Source organism: Aulonocara sp. 'chitande type north' Nkhata Bay, linkage group LG13 (assembly GCF_057382095.1).
Source record: "Aulonocara sp. 'chitande type north' Nkhata Bay isolate Kocher_YH1m ecotype deep benthic linkage group LG13, A_spYH_male_GT1.1, whole genome shotgun sequence".
Lineage (NCBI taxonomy): Eukaryota > Metazoa > Chordata > Actinopteri > Cichliformes > Cichlidae > Aulonocara > Aulonocara sp. 'chitande type north' Nkhata Bay.
The window spans coordinates 19,344,326-19,362,650 of record NC_141356.1 but is presented as its reverse complement, the minus strand read 5'-3'; the positions used below and the strand labels follow the sequence as shown (position 1 = coordinate 19,362,650).

The 18,325-nt window shown below is 38.9% G+C and overlaps 1 protein-coding gene across 1 annotated transcript in view; it reads right to left on the bottom strand.

Annotated features, from left to right (window-relative positions):
- Positions 1-16,496, bottom strand: part of srbd1 (S1 RNA binding domain 1) — a 50,683-nt gene extending 34,187 nt beyond the window's left edge. Inside the window, exons 1-14 of the mRNA XM_086259041.1 lie at positions 16,417-16,496; positions 15,997-16,061; positions 14,555-14,957; positions 14,049-14,288; positions 13,339-13,505; positions 12,520-12,637; positions 12,242-12,380; positions 11,952-12,048; positions 11,668-11,857; positions 4,008-4,111; positions 2,982-3,089; positions 2,662-2,819; positions 1,274-1,364; positions 965-1,072 (exon numbers count right to left, since the gene is read on the bottom strand). Coding sequence (XP_086115167.1) covers positions 965-1,072; positions 1,274-1,364; positions 2,662-2,819; positions 2,982-3,089; positions 4,008-4,111; positions 11,668-11,857; positions 11,952-12,048; positions 12,242-12,380; positions 12,520-12,637; positions 13,339-13,505; positions 14,049-14,288; positions 14,555-14,957; positions 15,997-16,061 — 1,988 coding nt within the window. The 5' untranslated portion in view covers positions 16,417-16,496. The remainder of the gene's footprint in view (positions 1-964; positions 1,073-1,273; positions 1,365-2,661; positions 2,820-2,981; positions 3,090-4,007; positions 4,112-11,667; positions 11,858-11,951; positions 12,049-12,241; positions 12,381-12,519; positions 12,638-13,338; positions 13,506-14,048; positions 14,289-14,554; positions 14,958-15,996; positions 16,062-16,416) is intronic.
- Between the last annotated feature and the right edge of the window lie 1,829 nt (positions 16,497-18,325).

Here is an 18,325-nt window from a genome sequence, read left to right as displayed (position 1 = left end):
GTGGCAGAGCAGGTCAGCCATTAATCAGAAGGTCGGTGGTTCGATCCCAGGCTGCCTCCTGGCTGCATGCCAAATATCCTTGGGCAAGATACTAACCCCGTGTTTGCCTACTGGTGGTGGTCAGAGGGCCCGGTGGCACCAGTGTCCGGCAGCCTCGCCTCTGTCAGTGCGCCCCAGGGCAGCTGTGGCTACAATGTAGCTTGCCATCACCAGTGTGTGAATATGTGTGTGAATGGGTGAATGACTGAATGTAGTGTGAAGCGCTTTGGGGTCCTTAAGGACTAGAAAAGCGCTATACAAATGCAGGCCATTTACCATTTACCATAACAATTCCAGATCTTGCTGATACCTCCCCTCTTACTCCTCTTTCATAATGAAAGAGATTACATATTGGCAGTTAAGTTGTATAAACAAATCAAGGATATTTCAATGAATCACTTACTTAAAGGTTTTTTTAATATTTTGGTCCTAAAAAATCCTTGGGTGTTTTCTAAGAGTAGGAACCATGAGTGCAGTTAGCCTTGGCTTAGCCGAGCAGTATGGCATGTTTTTTGCAAACACCATAGAGAGGAAAGACAACAGACAAAGTAAACTTTAAAAATAGTCAGAACAAATACAGTTGCAAATATGTATTAAACTTTGAATTATTTCAGCACCAGTTCAATTCAATTTGTTTCTGGTGTTACACAGATTCATAAAGCTTGAGCTTCACTTACTACTATGTAATTTTCCTTTCAGAAAAAAACACATATCTTGCAAACCATCCAAAAATATCTAAAGGTCCACAGTTTACAGCCTTCTGTTACTGTTTAAGATGCAAATCTTGCAAACCCAAGAAACATTAAACTGTGCAATAGAAGTCAGCCCTCTGGAGAGTCATCTATCAGCCATCTTTTATAAGCATTTATTTCTACTCAGGATAATAAATAATTTACGAACTATTCCAAAGTATAGTGGACCTTACCAATAGGACACATCCAGCGGGTGAAAATACCGCCGGGAGATGAGGTCAGCGAAGAAGGACTCTGTTTCCCGACATGCTGTCCCATTGCCAATGACAACCCTACTACAGCTAATATGGACAAGATGAAGAGGAGAAAACTGAGGATTAAGGAAAAAAACATCAACCTCTGAAAAACTGCAACTGGGTTTTGAGTTCCCTCCAGATTTTAATAATATACAGTTCAGTGGACTTTATAACACCAAGAAAGCAGACAAATACACAATCTGCACAGAAATACTATGATTAACAGTGACTCTTTAGTTGTAATACCTGTATTTGGTCATAAGGTGGCGTAATTTCTCTGCTTCCCTTGGTTGGTTTGAATTATGCAGGTACACAACATCAGTTTGGAGAATCTGACCTTGGACAGATAAAAGTAGCAAGAGAGAGAGAGAGAGAGAGAGAGAGAGAGAGAAATTACAATATTGCTGATATGTCACTATGATGACAAGAGGAATTTAACAGACAAAGATGTATGCTATAACGTAATGTCTCTTCCCTCTAAGTTGAGTACACAACCTATAATCCATCCAAGCTGCGCCAGAAAGTCAGTCACTTCACTGCTTCATTAAAAGAGAAGTTTAGATCTGAAGCTGTGAAATGATGTGAGCCAGGAGACACAAACCTGTGACCACACCACACGGTATTTGATACTATTTAAGTGTGCCAGCATGACTTTTGGCCACACAACTGGTAACCCAGAGGGTGGGGCAATCCCTTGCCAGTTTGAGGGCACAACCACTGAGTGACATGTCAAAAAAAAACAGTAAAATGGACACAGCACATACACATAGTTGTGTGCACACAAAAAAATAAACCCACCAGGTTCATGCCAGCTCTATCAAATCTAGTGGTGCCTGGTTACACGGCAACCTTTCAGAAAAAATCTTTGGCTTCATAATTTGCCCAGTAACAACTGGAAATGTGTGCCATTGCTATGTATATCCAGGTTTGAATTATCAATAGCAAAGGGAATTAAGCACAAGTGTCAGAAATCACAAGACACAAACGAGGGAAATAAAAATTCACTAGTCATAAATTTGAAAGGACACTTAAAAAGTGTGATAAAATACAGTTGGCAAAAGCAATGACGTGAATTTATACTTAGTTATTGTATTAAAATATGACAATGAATTGCATTAACTAAAAACAAACCATCTTGGCACAGCTGTTCTCCTGAGATACAATGCACTGCAGTACTCAAAACTTTCAAAAGGTTTAGGGTAAAAGGGTAAAAATACAATTCCCTTTATAGTTAATGGACAAAGGTGCTCTTTGGAAAGGGCTACAATGATTACAATCACAAAAAGCCTTTAGAGATGCTTTTTGAGCAGCAAAAATGGATGTGGCTCATGGCTTTGTCTCCCAGTCAGATAACGACTCAAAAACATTTGTTGCTCTACATCCAGTAGACCGAAGTCCAGGACAAAGCCCTGATTTGAATCCCTGGGTAAATCTGTGGGATTCTCCGATTCTAAATTGCCTTTATATTTCCATCTTTCTTCAACATCAATGTGATTTCATCATATCTTTAGCAATAAAATGTATTTTTTGTATTATTTGTGTAGGTACATGAGTATGCTTTTTATACACTGACTTGCAAAACCAAGAGATAGCTGACAGTGAGTCCACTTTTGTACATTTTTGTGTTTACTTACTAGTAGGTGAGAGAATTGCCAGCTTGCAGCCATGTCTGAAGCCAGGGTCCACCCCCATGATGACACAGCCTCTCACTGGACACACCAACAGGCGCTGGCGGAGGTTGCGCACAAACATGGCGATTGACTCCTTCTCCGCTGCACTCGTCAGCTTAGTCCTAAAGAGAGAAAATGCAAGATAGAGACAAATAGATAAGTTAAAGAAGAGAATGACAACATCAACAAAAGAGAAACTGAGAAAGGATCAAAAAAGGATCATGGTGTAAATGGAAAAACTGATATTGGGTGAAAAAACACTTTAAAATCCAAAATCCACTTACCTGTAACTCCTGGTGAGGAAAGGAAGAATAAGCCTTTTATATGAATCCTCCACTGCATTCCTAATGATTGCATGAAGTTCTTCTTTTGCAAATGTCTTTGGCCTCCACCTGCATTAAAGCAGTGGGGGTAAAGAGTGTGTTCTTCTGCAAGGCGTTTCTACTGCTTAACGTATTTTGTCAAAGCAAATGTGCCTTTGCAAACTGACTCTTGTGCTCCCAAGAGATGCTTTGCAAATGTCATCAAAAACCCAATCTGTACAGAACCTTTTATTATAGTTTAAACCAGGTGGAGTGTTCTGCTTGTCATATTTGGTGGCACATAAGGAAACTACTCCTTTAATCATGAGAAATACGTCTTATCATTAGAGTAACATTTTGTTACCTTGCTTACAAGATGCCTAAGAATATATATTTAAAAATGGATAGCGTACTTTACAAATAGTACTTACAAACAACTGCTATTTGCTTCTTTTTCTATTTTACTGATTATTTAAATGGCTATTTCAGAGTGGCAAAAAACAGAATTAGCAAAAGTTGCTGTTACCTAGGAAAGTGCTGTGCTACTCATGCTTCCCAAAACTAATATTAAAAAAGAATACTAAGAAAATATTCAAAATTATGAGAATTGTTGCTAATAATAATTTCTCAATGTAAAATCTAATTTAGAGATACCTGAAGCATAAGTCAAAAATAATGAATGGATTGTATTCAATTTGGAGTATTAAAAAATATTAAATTTTCATTTTTGTCCTCTTGAAAAGCAATAATGACTCTCCAGCCATTTCTTAGTATTTCTATTACCGACTTCAGCCACAGGCAAAAACAGCCACAAAACATACAGCACTGGTATCATATGTTCAGTTTTGTGCCTTTTGTACAAAAATCTTAAAGTCAACAACAGATGCCACACTTTCTGCCTTCTACAGTTCCAGTTTTGTATTAAAATTTTTAACAAAACATCATATGATCATGGCAGACACATGTGTCAGTGAGTGTAACAGTGTTTGTGTATTACTTGTGTCTGACCTGTTGTTGATGCACCACCTAGTGAAGTCACTCTTCACCCTGTCGGGGATGTTCACCTTCACTGTCAAAATCTTGAGACTCTCCCCTCGGTTAATAGCCAGCGTCTGCACATATATGCACGCATGAATGCAATACATATATTTCCACCAGTTACCGCACAGACAGTTAAACAAGACTCGCTGTTGTCCCTAAAACCAGCATCCACTGAAATCATAAATATTCAGATTAATTTATGTGTGTATATGTGATATACTTCATTTGAAGTATGATAAATAGCAACGGCTAGCAGAAATATTTTAGAAAAATGTATATTTTATGTGTATATTTTGTTTTAAAACACATAAGGCTCTGTCGCTTTAGTGCATGAACACGCTTTACTCACACAAACATACAAAAAAGAAAAAATCTTTGAAATCTCAATACACGTGCGCTAAAAGTGATGAGCCTAGGAGTATATCCCGTGGCCAGGCCTGTTTTGCTGTGCGGTCGTTCCCCCCTCAGAGGAACTGTTACATGCTGTTAAGCAAACAGTAGTAAGTGTCTGACCTTTTCAGTGGGGAACCTTTAGCCTGCCATAGAACAGGGCCAAGAAACAAGACGTCAATCTGGAGCCCAAGCGGAAGAAGCAAGCTGACAAATGCCACCACCATGCCACCATCAGCACTGAGACCGCAAGGCCTTCCCCCCACCCGCACCCACACAGTGCCACAACCATTACCACTCAGCAGCACCCTCGGAAGGGATGCGCCCATGTTCAACACACACACAAATAAAAACATAAAACACAGCTAATGGCATGGCAGAGACACGGATTAATGCAGCAAGTTTCCTTAAATAATGATGAAAGTTAAGATTTCTCCTGTGTTGACATGTTTCTCCCCAGAGCTGCCTCGCTGACTATGAAGAGATTTCTCAAAGAATCTTTATCAAAGAACTAAAGTTTAAGAGGTAGTCTTAAAAAAAAAAAAAAAAAAGGCAAAACACTTCCTTATCTTGGAATTTAGGAAAGCCCATGAGTGAAATTAAAGCAGTAAATACAAAACAAAGCCTTGTTAAATCTGCGCTCTTGGGCTTTAATTATTTTGGGTAATTAAGAATGACATATACTTTTATAGTGTTATTCATACGACACTGTCTGGCATCAACGTGTGTATCATCAACTAGAAATAAGAAAATATTAATAAAGTTTTCAGAAATTCAAGAATTCATAACACTTTAAGTAAATAGAAGCTGCACAGATAAACATAACAGTCTATCTATATACACAACACTATAATGTATGATAAAGATATAATTCAAATATGTATTTCTTATAAACAACTGCAAAAATGCACAACTGTACCAGAATTTTAGCTGCTGCTTCTAAGGTTTTATTGATATCACAACCTAAATGGAGAAAAAAAAGAAATCTCTCCACAGTGTAGTGGTTTACACATTCAACAGATCACCAGTTCAATTCCAGGAGAAGACACAAATTCCTTTGGTATTGCATCAGGAAGGGTATTCGGTGTAAACCCTTCGAAATCAAACATGCAGAGATACGTGCTGTGGCAAGCCTTGGTGAATAAGGGAGCAGCTGAAAGTAGCTTTCTGGAAAACAAACAAACACTAAATTCATCTTCCTTGTTGCTGGTATGTATTCCAAATTCAGCTATGGTGCCAACAAAAGTAAAAGATCTAAGTTCATCCAACAGCAATTTTTGTTCATGCTCAGGTTTTTTCTATAGCAGATGACGGTCCTCAGTGATGATAAACACCAGTGTCTGGTGCTTCTCTCACTTTCTCTCAGTTTCTATCTGAGTTGGGTCACTGATGGGACACACAGAGTGATCTGGAAGGAAGGGTGATGTGAGACAGAGTAAGAACTGTGTTTGTGTTTTAGATGGGCCCAGAGTGACAGGTAACCAAGTAGTGGCCAAACCCTGACAAGAGCAGACAGACCGTCTCTTCTAGATGCCCCTTATTCCTCCCACCAGCCCTGAAGGGAGGGCAGTCAGCCAACAACTATACTCTGTCTGTCTCCTTCTCTCTCTCACCCTTTCTTTAGAGGAATACTGTCATCAACACATCTATCCATCCGACATATCAAGGATAAACAAACAGACACACATATTCAGTGCCAACTTGCAGACTTTTTGACTTTGTTGACACACACAGGACACATTGTATATGAGTGACGAATGTGGTTGTATAACAGCTGAACAAAGCTGTCAGTAGAATGCTCAATATCCCTATATAAGTGAAGGCCAGTAGGATTAGAAATACAAAACTGGGCATATAATGGTCTGGATAAACAATAACCAGTAAAGTATATGGAATAATAAAACAAAAGTATCTTTACACAGTTTGATTTCATTTAAAAAATACGCTTTGTAAGGAACACACATGGAGTTTCCCATTCTCACTGTCGCACAGTGACGTGTTCTCACTACTGGTGATATGTCGCTTGGTTTAGGTAAAGGTAGCGAATAAATACATTAGGTGCAGAGCGTGAGGGAGGAAGGAGACAGGACACCTGATGTCCACTCGTAATCACTGATTACACAGACTTTGTACTACCCAGGTGGCAAAATAACATATTTTATATTTGACACATGAATCTGATTCAATATACCGCAAGTTGTACAAAGTTATAAAATCCTCAGAGCATCTCGGGCATTAAAACCATTACATAAACTCAAATATACCACATGTACAGTAAACACACACACACACACAAACAAACAATTTTGCAGTACAAAATGTGAACATACAAATAATCTTGTTTTTCTCCGCCTGTCCATCAAAAACAAGTGTTTAATTGATAAAACAGTTCCATTTACCCAAGCTTCTCTGCAGGCAAGCCCCAGACTGGAGTGCTGAACTACCATTTGATCACAGCGCAAATCGCATTAAAAACAGCCCACTGCATGTTTAACAAATCTTCCCTGGCATACTCGAGAGCATAGCAGCTGCTAATAGCTATAAGGTAAACGTGTACCCTTCAAAGAAGGCCTCAAATCATGTTAGTCGGAATTAAATCTGAGCTAAAGAGGGCACAGCTTAGCCTGGTGTGTGGTGTGCTCTTACAAAACTGAGGAAGTTGGACAAGTGAAGAACAAAAGAAGTGGCAGGCGCAAAAAACTATCAGCAGATGAACAGTAACCGAAAGTCGTACCATTGGGAAACAGTAACAAGAGATTTTGAATGTCCTTCATGAAGCCTGGAGAACTATTCCTGGAGACTACATAAGTTTGCCTTAGAGAGTTCAGGCTGTGTTGAAGGATAAAATGATACCGACTTTTGAGCTTGTTGAAATTGTACAAATTCTGCTTTTGTCTTATATACGCTACAATAAATCACTGTACTTTTTCCCCCATTTTCACTCATAAGAAATCATAAGAAAAGTTGGATTTTTTGTGCCTGAAATCATTAGCTGATTAACAAGACAACAAAAAGTACTGAATTACTCATTTATTCCTATAATTTGTTTATATTTTCAGCCCTTTTTTCAAGAAAAGTTGAAAAATGCCAAACCAAAAAGTTTCAACTTCTAAAGTTCAGGAATGCACTCTTTTCCTTCACTTCATGTGGTCATAAAAATCAGTGACATGGATTTTAGAAGGCAGCACGAGAAAAATCATCCACCAAATCTGTTATTATGGATTCAGAATTAAACTGTCATTTCAAGCCCGTACTTTTGAATCAAGGTGAACACCTAATGTTCAGATGTTACCTTCTTGCTTAATTCTTTTCCTTAATGTATTTAACTTTGACGATGAATTAAAATGTACCAACACCAAAACCTAGAATCCCTTTTATGTGTTACTTCATTAAGGAGATTAAAATTCTGAAGATGTACTTTCCATGCTACCTAATTTTGTTTTCCACCACAGGAGATCTATACTATACTTCCACACACCCTTAATACAATGCCTTGCACTTTATTTTTAACAAACTACCACGGCTGGGGCTTAATAAAAATGTGCTAAAGCAAACGGGCAAGTGTGTGCTCACACACATGCCTCCTGTCAAAACACATCTCCCACCTGCTCCCCCTAACTGCCAACTTGACGGCTAGAAAAGGTTCATATTAGCCGGAATCTGACAGCTCGCAGGGTCACAGCAGCCTGTGGATTAACGCTCCGTGACAAAGGCGAGTCATCGAATTAAAGGCCTTGCATAGAAAGGGGAGGAGAGGCGCAAAGCGGAGGTGATGAGTGGATTGGAGGGCTGACGTTTAGTCAGAAAAAGAGGGAGGCAGAGTAGAGCGAAGCAGGAGAGATAAGTGACGGAAGCACCTCAGCACCACTCATCTGTCCATGCTCTGCCTTCCCTTACTGCCCCCCACTCCTTCTCCCCGTCCTTTTGTCCGCCTGTGGGCCCAGCAGCAGTAGCTGTCACTACAGGAGAGCGCCTGTCAATCAAAGCTCCCTAATCCAATGGCATGTCGGCAGGGGACATGTCACATATGTTAAGAAGAGAAAATGAGGGGACTCACAGGGTGCGCTTGTGTGTGAGCAAGTGTGTGTATGCATGTGCGTATGCGATTAAATGACTGTAGGGCAGAGAGCGGTTGCCAGAGAGTGTGGTGTGGCAGAGACAGCAGATGATGGAAGCTGTGGTGACACATGAGGCCCGGGCCCAACTCTGAGTAACCCACCAGTCACTAGAGGGACAGAGGGGGAGCAGAGGATGTGGTGCAAGATGCAGGAGGGCTAAATATGAAGGCACAGACAAGGCTAACTGTGACTGACAAGGCTAGCATTCAGAAGTGGCATGCATTAAGCAGACAGAAATGACACAAGCAGATGGTGTGCATTTGTTCATGTTTATGTGCATGCGTGTGTGTATTTGAGAACTAGGGTAGTCAAAACACACGCCACAGCTGTAAATGACCTTTATGATCATCAAGAAGACTTGACTTATTTGTTGCTTTTCAAGTTTATTTGTTTTGTATGTATTTTCTCTTATGGCTGGGTTATTACTTGTCTCATTAGTTATATCATAAAAGTAAAGGTGTTAGAAGGAGTAATTCCAGTCGAGGTAAAAAAAAAAATAGGCACAAGAAAAAGTGTGAGTCTCAGCAGCGTAAATGTATCTTACAAATAAAGCAAACTGTCATTCTTTTTGTTTGGTTTTCGCTGTGGAGCAATTTTAGCCACCCTTTTCCGCAGAATTGTTCAAATTGAGCTACACTGAAGGGTTTTTGAACATGAACAGCCTATTTAAGGTCACGCTAAAGCCTTTCAATTGGACTTAAGCTTGGACTTTGACTAGGCCATTCAAAACCTTTAATTTCTTTTTTTGTTTAAGCCATTCAGAGGTGGACTTTCAGGTATGTTTCAGATAACTGTCCCACTTTGTAACCCAAGTGTACTTGAATTTCAGGGCACAAACTGATGGCCAGATATTCAGGATTCAGAATTCATGGTTTCATCAAATACAAGTCACCCAGGTCCTCAAGAAGCAAAGTAGTCCCAGAACACCACATTTCTACCACTATGTATGCTTGTTGGCACAATATTCTTATTATGAAATGCAGTGTTAGTTTTATGTCAGATGTAAAAGGAGTCAAAACTCCCAAAAAGTTACATTTTTGTTTCGTCAGTCTACAGAATATTTTCCCAAATGTCTGTGAGATTATCGTTTATTTATTTATATAGCACATTTAATTACAAGACCAACGTTAACTAAAGTGCTGTACAAAAATACCAAATAACTAGTACCAAATAACTTATAATATTAGTACCAAACACCAAATACCTCTCATACTGTATTAAAAGCCAGTGAATACAAATGCGTTTTAAGATGAGATTAAAAAGACTGACAGTAGTTGCCTGTCTGATGCATAGGGGTAGATTATTCCACAGTTTAGGTGCTACGGACCCAAATGCTTGATCACCTCTGTGAACTAGCCTTGACCTTGGTATGGCTAAAAGCAAAAGCTCATTTGATCTAAGAGATCTAGAGGGCGCATATCGCTGCAAGAGGTCAGACAATTGCCCGGGAGCCTGTCCATTCAGGGGCTTGTAAGTCAACAATAAAATTTTAAAGTCAATTCTGAAGTGAACAGGGAGCCAGTGAAGAGAGGCAAGCACCGGCGAAATATGTTCACATCTTTTAGTTCATGCAGCTGCAGCATTTTGGACCAACTGCAGTCTTGCAAGGCAGGTCTGGCCAAGTCTAACATATAAGGAGTTACAATATTCCAGCTGGGATGTAATAACAGCATGGATTGCCCATTCAAAGTTTTTAAAAGACAAAAATGATTTCACCTTAAAAGCCTCAGTTTGAAAAAAGACCAATGTACAACTGAGCTAATCTGTTTTTCAAAGGTGAAATTGCTGTCAAATATAACCCACAAATTTTTGGCATGCAGCTTAATAAAAGACTCAAGACTGCGCAGGTTAAAATGAGAGGTGCTGGGATTGACACTTGGTCAAAAATTATCACTTCAGTTTTGTTGTCATTAAAGTTAAGGAAGTTAGAGGCCATCCGGGCTTTAATTTCACTGAGACACTGAACTAAGGGCTCCAGTGGAGCAGGACAACTTCTCTTCAGTTGAAGACAGATCCGAGTGTCATCGGCGTATGAATGGAAACAAATGTTATATTTTAAAAAAATTAGACCTATGGGCAGCATATAAATAGAGAATAAAATTGGCCCCAGTATAGATCTCTGGGGAACACCACAAGTAAGGGGAGCTGAAGAAGAGATAAAAGCTCCAAAGCTCACAGAGAAAGTCCTGTCAGATCGGTATGACCTGAACCACTCTAATGGAAGGCCCTTGATGCCGCAATGCTCCAATCGTGAGATCAAGATGCTGTGGTCAACAGTATCAAAGGCAGCTGTCAGATCCAAAAGCAAAAGCACAGCTGAGTCTCCTGAGTCAGGGACTAATAAAAGATTGTTAAGAACTTTTAAAAGTTCAGTTTCAGTATTGTGAATAGCTTTAAAACCAGACTGAAACCTCTCAAGAACATTGTGTCTATTTACAAAAGAACTAATACAATCTTTTCCAAGATTTTCAATTGGAAATAGGTCTGAAATTTGAACGGACACGTGTTGGGCAGGGATGCCAAACATCAAAAGTTCAAAACCTGAATGAGAGTCAGTTAAGAGTTGTTTGCATGCGAGCTTCTCCCTAAAAACAGCCGCCATTCCACCACCACGCCCAGTCATCCTCGGCACGTTAAGAATTAATATCAGCTTTCCTAAAAATGAGTTTAATCACAGTTAATTCACGATTTTATAATGGGGCCAATTACTTTTTCACATAGGTTTAGGTAGCATTTTTTCCCTTAATGAATAAAATCATCCTTTAAAAACTCTATTTTGTATTTACTCTTGTGAAATGTATGTAATATTAAAATGTTTTCTGAAAAAGGAAAATAGTATTAGTAATAGCACTATATATGCAGTGCATCAAAGCCAAAATAAAAATATCCCAAACTCTAAAATATTCAAAGGACTTGAACTGATTGTTTGTTTTTTTGGTGGCTTGGCAGGCAGTTATAGCTAAAATGTAAAGAGAAATGTTTATTACAAAAGCACTCGAGAAAGATTTTAAGCTTATAATCACACTCCAAATGGTTACGCTTCTGCTATAAAATGTATTTGCACAAAACTTTTAAGGTAGATTGCAGACAATTCTTAAAAGGATAATTAAACTTCCTACCTGATGGGGTTGGATACGTTGGATGTTACAGGTGAAGTCAAAGTAGAGTTGGAACTTGTCAATGTCCTTGTTTTTATTTTGCTCGGCGCCTGCTTTTGTTTTGTGGCCTTGGACAGGTTTCGCCTGTTCCTTTTCCTTTAATGCCGACTTAGACACAGACGACTGTATGCTTACAAAACTTTTCTCACATCTGGCACAAAAAAAGAAAGACATACAATATTAATAATTCATGAAGATACAAGAAAAATGAATTCGATTTTATGTGTATGTAGACAGACTCCTACAATGTCTTCACGTAGGTGAGTGTTTCAGGATCTTTGGCCATCATATCAGCCAATATGTGCTCCACACCTGTAGCCACTTCTTCCACTGATGACAGACCTGTCACACATATACACACATCAATAATGTACTTTAAATGAGTCAATAAATCTTTAAGAATTTAGAATGTGATTGTGTGTGTCTTCATCTGCATTGCATAACCATTTAAATCATTTGGTAATCATTGGCTGGTTCAAGCAATACACAAAACAGCGCAGACCATGACAAGAGTGTGCACATGTTTATCAGTTACCTTCAGTACCAGGTTTTATCCATGCCCTTAAATCTAGAGTGTGTGGTGTGTTCATCAATGCAGAAGCAGCGTCCTCAAGGCCAAGTGCTTTGGCCCTGCGAGCTTTTGTCAGCTTGCTGCCTTTCTTATAGGGGGAGTACTGCAGGCAAAAACACAAACACTGGACTGAGCTAGTTATTAGTGCTAGAGCCCTTTTCATGTGTGGAGAGTCAAGAATGAACTAATCTTATTACAGTTAATTGATGGATAACACTTTGGAATACAAATTTGATTCTGACCACATGATCCAGTTCATCAGCTGAACGGCAGTTCCTCAGGTTTTGTTCCAGTTCAGTTGTTAACACCCCATCTTTCTTCAGGGTCTGAACCACAGACTGAGTCCTCTTTGCCAAAGAACTGAAGAACAAATATACACATAGAAGAAAGGCAGATTATCAACTGTGCAGGACAAACACACAGAAATCAGAGAAATACAAATCAGCCACATGCAACTATTTCAGGCTTTAAAGCTTGACATATAGCACCATCTAGCTGCAGGACTCAGTATAGTCAGCTCATGTGGTTTCACAAATCTAATTCCAGTATTCTAAAATGCTCTTTCCATGCTTTTAACATATTGAGGGCATGAGTAGTGTAAGTAGTATAAGATCCATCCATCCATCCATCTTCTTCTGCTTATCCGGGGCCGGGTCACGGGAGCAGCAGCTCAAGCAGAGAAGCTCAGACCTCCCTCTTCCCAGCCACCTCCTCCAGCTTGTCTGGGGGAACACCCAGGTGTTCCCAGGCCAGCCGAGAGATATAATCTCCCGTGTCCTGGGTCTGCCCCGGGGCCTTCTCCTGGTGGGTCATGCCTGGAACACCTCACCCAGGAGGCGCCCAGGAGGCATCCTTGTCAGATGCCCAAACCACCTCAACTGGCCCCTTTCAATGTGGAGGAGCTGCGGCTCTACTCTAAGCCCCTCCCGAATGGCCGAATTTCTCACACCATCTCTAAGGGAGAGGCCAGCCACCCTTAGAGATAGGGTGAATCTGAATCTTATGAAAGTATAAGATTCTTTTTTTTTTTTTGTTTCATTGAACATCTTACATTCACTTACCATAACTCCTCATAAACCATCTGGACATCTCGAACAGCATCAGCATCCATGTGGTTAATCATGTCTTTCCTGTAGCGCACCATGAACGGCACAGTGTTCTCCTCACGAAGCAGCATAATGATGTTTGCACATACCCATCGCTCCACACATGTCAAGTGGGACAGCACCTGGGGGGGAATCACACACACAGGAATTGCAACTCTGCATCTACTCTACATGCATATATACACACACAGTTAAGCAGGTAGGCAGAAAGACACAAATTAACCTTCAGCAGAGAGCATTTGATTATATTTGATATGCAGAATTCTGGATCTTTGTGTGTATTAACTGATCACTGTTTTTTAAATATGTCAGTGTGCATTAAGAACAGCTACTTGTATACTTATGATTTTCAAACATCAGTAATGCAATACACTAAATTTGAAAAAGCAGTTGTGACTTTTTTAAAGTGGCATTTCTCTCCAGTAGCTTATCACCTAAACTGCATATGCGAATCACTGTCACATAGCCTAATTTAATTCTTGAGTCATAACTTTATGCAAATGAAGGTAGAAATATGCTTTTTGGCCAGGTGGTGGTGGTCACCTTCAAACTGTTCGTTTATTAGAGCATTTATTTTCTGTCTGAAACTAAGTGAGGTGTCTTTTTACCACCTGACAAAAAACAAACAAAAAAAGAAACAATTCCCACATAATATATAAAAATACCTCTATCAAGTCCCAGTTCATATTGAGTTCATTCCTCAAAGACTGCGCTTCAGATGATGGTAAATTAGTCGGCCGTCCCATGCAGGCAGCACTGGTCTTTTGTTTCTTTAAACAGGGCTCATCAAAAGTAAAATCCTCCGCATCTACTTCCTCTTTCTTCACTCCAAGCCAAGCTTGTGAAGACCCCTCGTCTGCCCATCTGTCTCTCTGATAGGATTCTGACACAATAAATGACACCCTCTACAAGAAAAGAAGAGAAAGAAAGGAAAACAAGGAAAAGATGAAAGAAAATATAAAAATGCAAACACAAGACATTTAGAACATGGACATTTTCTGCAGACATCAACTCAGAATGTAAATATTGATGTGTAGTTCATTGTCCAGTTTTTAATATTATAAATACAGCCACAGTTTTGTGTAATTAATGGGTCACAAAAGTTAACTTATAATTACATTCTAATATGTTTCATTTGGCTGTAATTATAAACACTGAAAGTTTGCCTTACCTCTTCCTTCGTTCTGACACTTGTCCCGCTCTCTTCAGCCCTCGTTTCCTCTGGACAGTCAGTTTGAATTCCTCCTGTTTTTTCTCTATAATCATTATCCACTTTTTTCCTCTCCATTCCAGCCAACACTGAGGCTTCAGAATCCTTTAGACTTTTAGCAGCCTGTGTTTTTCGTCCTCCTGCAGGTTTACGTGGTGCCCTTAGCTTAGGTTCTTTAGGCACTTTGGGAGCTTTAGGTTCTTTGGGTGCTTTTGCCTCTTTTGGTTTTGCAGTTTTCTTGGCAGTTGTTTTCTTTTCACCAGTTGCAGTACCTCTAGCAGTTTTGTTGGGGGCTTTTGACTTTGGCTTCGGTGGCCTCCATTCCTCAGCATCCTCATCACTACTCACCGTTTGGGAAAAAGATCTGATGGTGGAGTAAAGAAAAAGAACAAAATCTGTCAATTATAACACCAGAACCAAACTTGAACCTTTCTAATAACTTTATAATGTTTTTCACAGGTGTTTAATGGATTGATAGTTAGTAACATGCAAGCAACCCGAACAATTAGTGACATATTTAACATTTAACACGTAATACCCCTTTCTAAGGCCTCACAAAGAAGGCCTTAAACTTCAAATGATCCAAAATACAACACCTGTTTTGTCACTATAACTAAAATAGAACAAATATAACTTTTAAAAGTGCTTCATTTTATAATTCATTTTATTTCCCTTAATGTCATTGTCTAGGAATCCGTTTCCTGATTGGTCCATTAAAGTTTAAAACACATTACACACAGTAACTATTAAAAAATAGATTAATACATGTTAAGTATGTATCTTATTAATAGAATTAATACTATTACAGATGATGGCTGTTGCAAAAAAGCTATCTGTAGCAATTTCGAAGACATTAGGGTTTAAGTGACCTTAGCCTGTGCCTGTCATGTCTTCCTATGTTTTTATCAGTTTTGATTGTTTTAAATGTATAGCACTTTGGTCAACAGTTTTTGTTTTAAATGTGCTATATGAATAAATTTGACTTTGACTTAGATTATCATAAAAGACTAGCTCTAGACTTGGTGAAACTTGTTTGTTGTCTGCATACCATCTTATCCACAAGATCCTGAAATTCTAGTACCTTAAAATTCCCAAAAGCAGAACATACAGAAATCCACCACTTTGTATTATTGACCATCACGTAAACAGCTTCGATTTAAACCACATAATGCATTTTTTTTAAGCTTCAGTTTGTGAAGCTATGATGTAATTCACTTACTGCACACTAATTTATAACTCTCAAGGGCTTTTTCATTGAATAGAGAAATCTTTTAAAATACAGGATTTAACAAATGTTTTAAGCAATCTGTTATGAAAACAATGGAACATTATTTTCTGCTCCTGACCACAAATACTGTACGGCATTACTGAGTGGGTGAAATGAACGAGTAAAAACCACTTACAGGTCGGAGTCCACATCTTTGTACTTTACAGCGTTGACAGTAGTCGCTCTGGGTCTTCGCATCATCTGTTAGAGGAGGTATTTTGGTAAGAAGCATTACATCAAATTTCATCGTTAAAATCATATCACATCGTGTAAAATTATCTGGCTTTAACAATAATAGTGCACTGTCAGTGCCGTTGGGCGAGAGTTACGTCGCTAAACAATACTCAGCCCATTGTATTCAACCATAAGACCATTTATTTTTGCTGAACTTGAATTGTACGTGTCTGCTAGCTAACAACAGAATCGGCGTTATGTTGGTTAGCTGTTTCAAATTTGCCGCTACATGATGAAGCAAGCAACGTTACTGACATAACGAAGCATTTTAATTCATGACACAATTTTTCCGCACGGCATAAAGCGTGACTACCTACTATACCTTTATACTGTTGATAATACTCAAACTATTTGTGGTTATTGCGCTGGAATAGCACTTTGTGCAGTACAACGACTGCTTCCTGCAACAAAATGGACTGAGCCAATCACAGCAACCAAAAGTCTTAAAGGGCCAAAGACTCTTCTTCCTTGTATTTGTTGTGGAAGGTGCACACTGCCACATACTGCAAAGGAGTGGTCAAACTCATTTTAGCTGAGGGGCCAAGTACAGCACAGCCTCAGTTTCGTGACTTGGGAATTTGTGAATTGTAAACGAGAGTATGTTTGCAGCTGGCTTTATGGCATATGTAATTGTAAGTTTCCCTTCCAGAAGGAGATTCGTTTGTCCTTTTTCACCTGTCCTGTCTGCAGCTTTTCCAATCTGAATTATCATCTGAATTTACTGTTGTGCCAAAACTATTCACTTTTCCAAAATTAGCTTAATAAATTCTCTGTATCTCTATCCTCTTGTTTGTGTTTACCTTTTTCTTTTATCTATTTACGTATTAATTTCCTTTTTTTTCTTTCTTTCTTTTTTTTTTTTACAGTTTTTCTCCATCGCTTTGGCTCAGTTCTGACAGCAGAAAGGTCATTCTCGCTACTCTTAATGCAGAACTCAAATCTGTGACGCATATTCTCACTCATATAAGACATTCTCCTTGTTTTTACACACACTGCTATTGTGTCTACATTGTTTCTACTATTATTTCTACATATACCTCATATGCCTCACTACTATAGCTATTTGTTTCTGTGTTGATGCACTTCTCACTACTCACTTTTATGAATTCTGTATGGATGTCTGAATCCTCTGTATGTATGAATATGTATGAAAGAGCAAATACACTAACACTATGTCAGAGGTTTACTTGCAACCAATAGAAATGCATACTTGACATGGATTTGAACTGACATTTGGTGAATGTGGAGGCCATATGACTACGATGTTTTTCCAGTCTTCTATTGTCCAATTTTTGTGAGTCTGTGCAAACTATAGCCTCAGTTTCCTGTTCTTAGCTGACAGGACTGGCCTCCAGTTTGGTCATCTGTTGCTGTAGCCCATCTGCTTCAAGGTCAGATGTGCTTTCAGAGATGCTCTTTTGCATATCTTGCTTGTAACATCACTGTTGTCTTTCTAACAGCTTGAATTAGTCTGGCCATTTGTTTTCTGACCTCTGCATAAAGTTTTATCATTTTGCTTTTCTCCATTTCTGTAATTTTGTAAGTAAGTAAGTAAGTAAAATTTATTTATATAGCGCTTTTCACAGATAAAAAAAATCACAAAGTGCTTTACAACACAGGAAATAGAAATATAAAACAATATAACAGTAAATAAAACAGCAAATAAAACAATGTAAAACAATAAAACTATAAAAACAGCATAAAAGGAAATTAATCATATGCTTTTCTAAATAAAAATGTCTTCAGCTGTTTTTTAAAAGAATCAGTGGAGTCCGTGCAGCGGAGAGACAGTGGAAGAGAATTCCACAACCGTGGTGCCACAGTCTGAAAGGCCCGATCACCACGAGTTTTAAAATGAGTGCGCGGTACCACCAGCAGTCTCTGATCCCATGACCTTAAAGCCCGAGAAGATGAATGTGGTTTCAGCAGGTCAGATAAATATTGACGAGCTTGACCATGTAGGGTCCTAAAGGTTAGAACTAAAATTTTAAAATGAAACCTAAAATTTATAGTCAACCAGTTAAGGGAGGTCAAAACTGGAGTGATATGAGATCTTCTCTTGGTGCCTGTTAAGAGACGTGCTGCAGCATTCTGCACTGTCTGAAGACGATTTAAGGCAAAGTTGGGACAATGTTAATGACTTTCTTTTTCACCCACATTTGGATCACTTAAATCTACGACAGTCATTCAGGCAGTAATGCCTGGACTGGAAACAAACATCCTTAAAATAT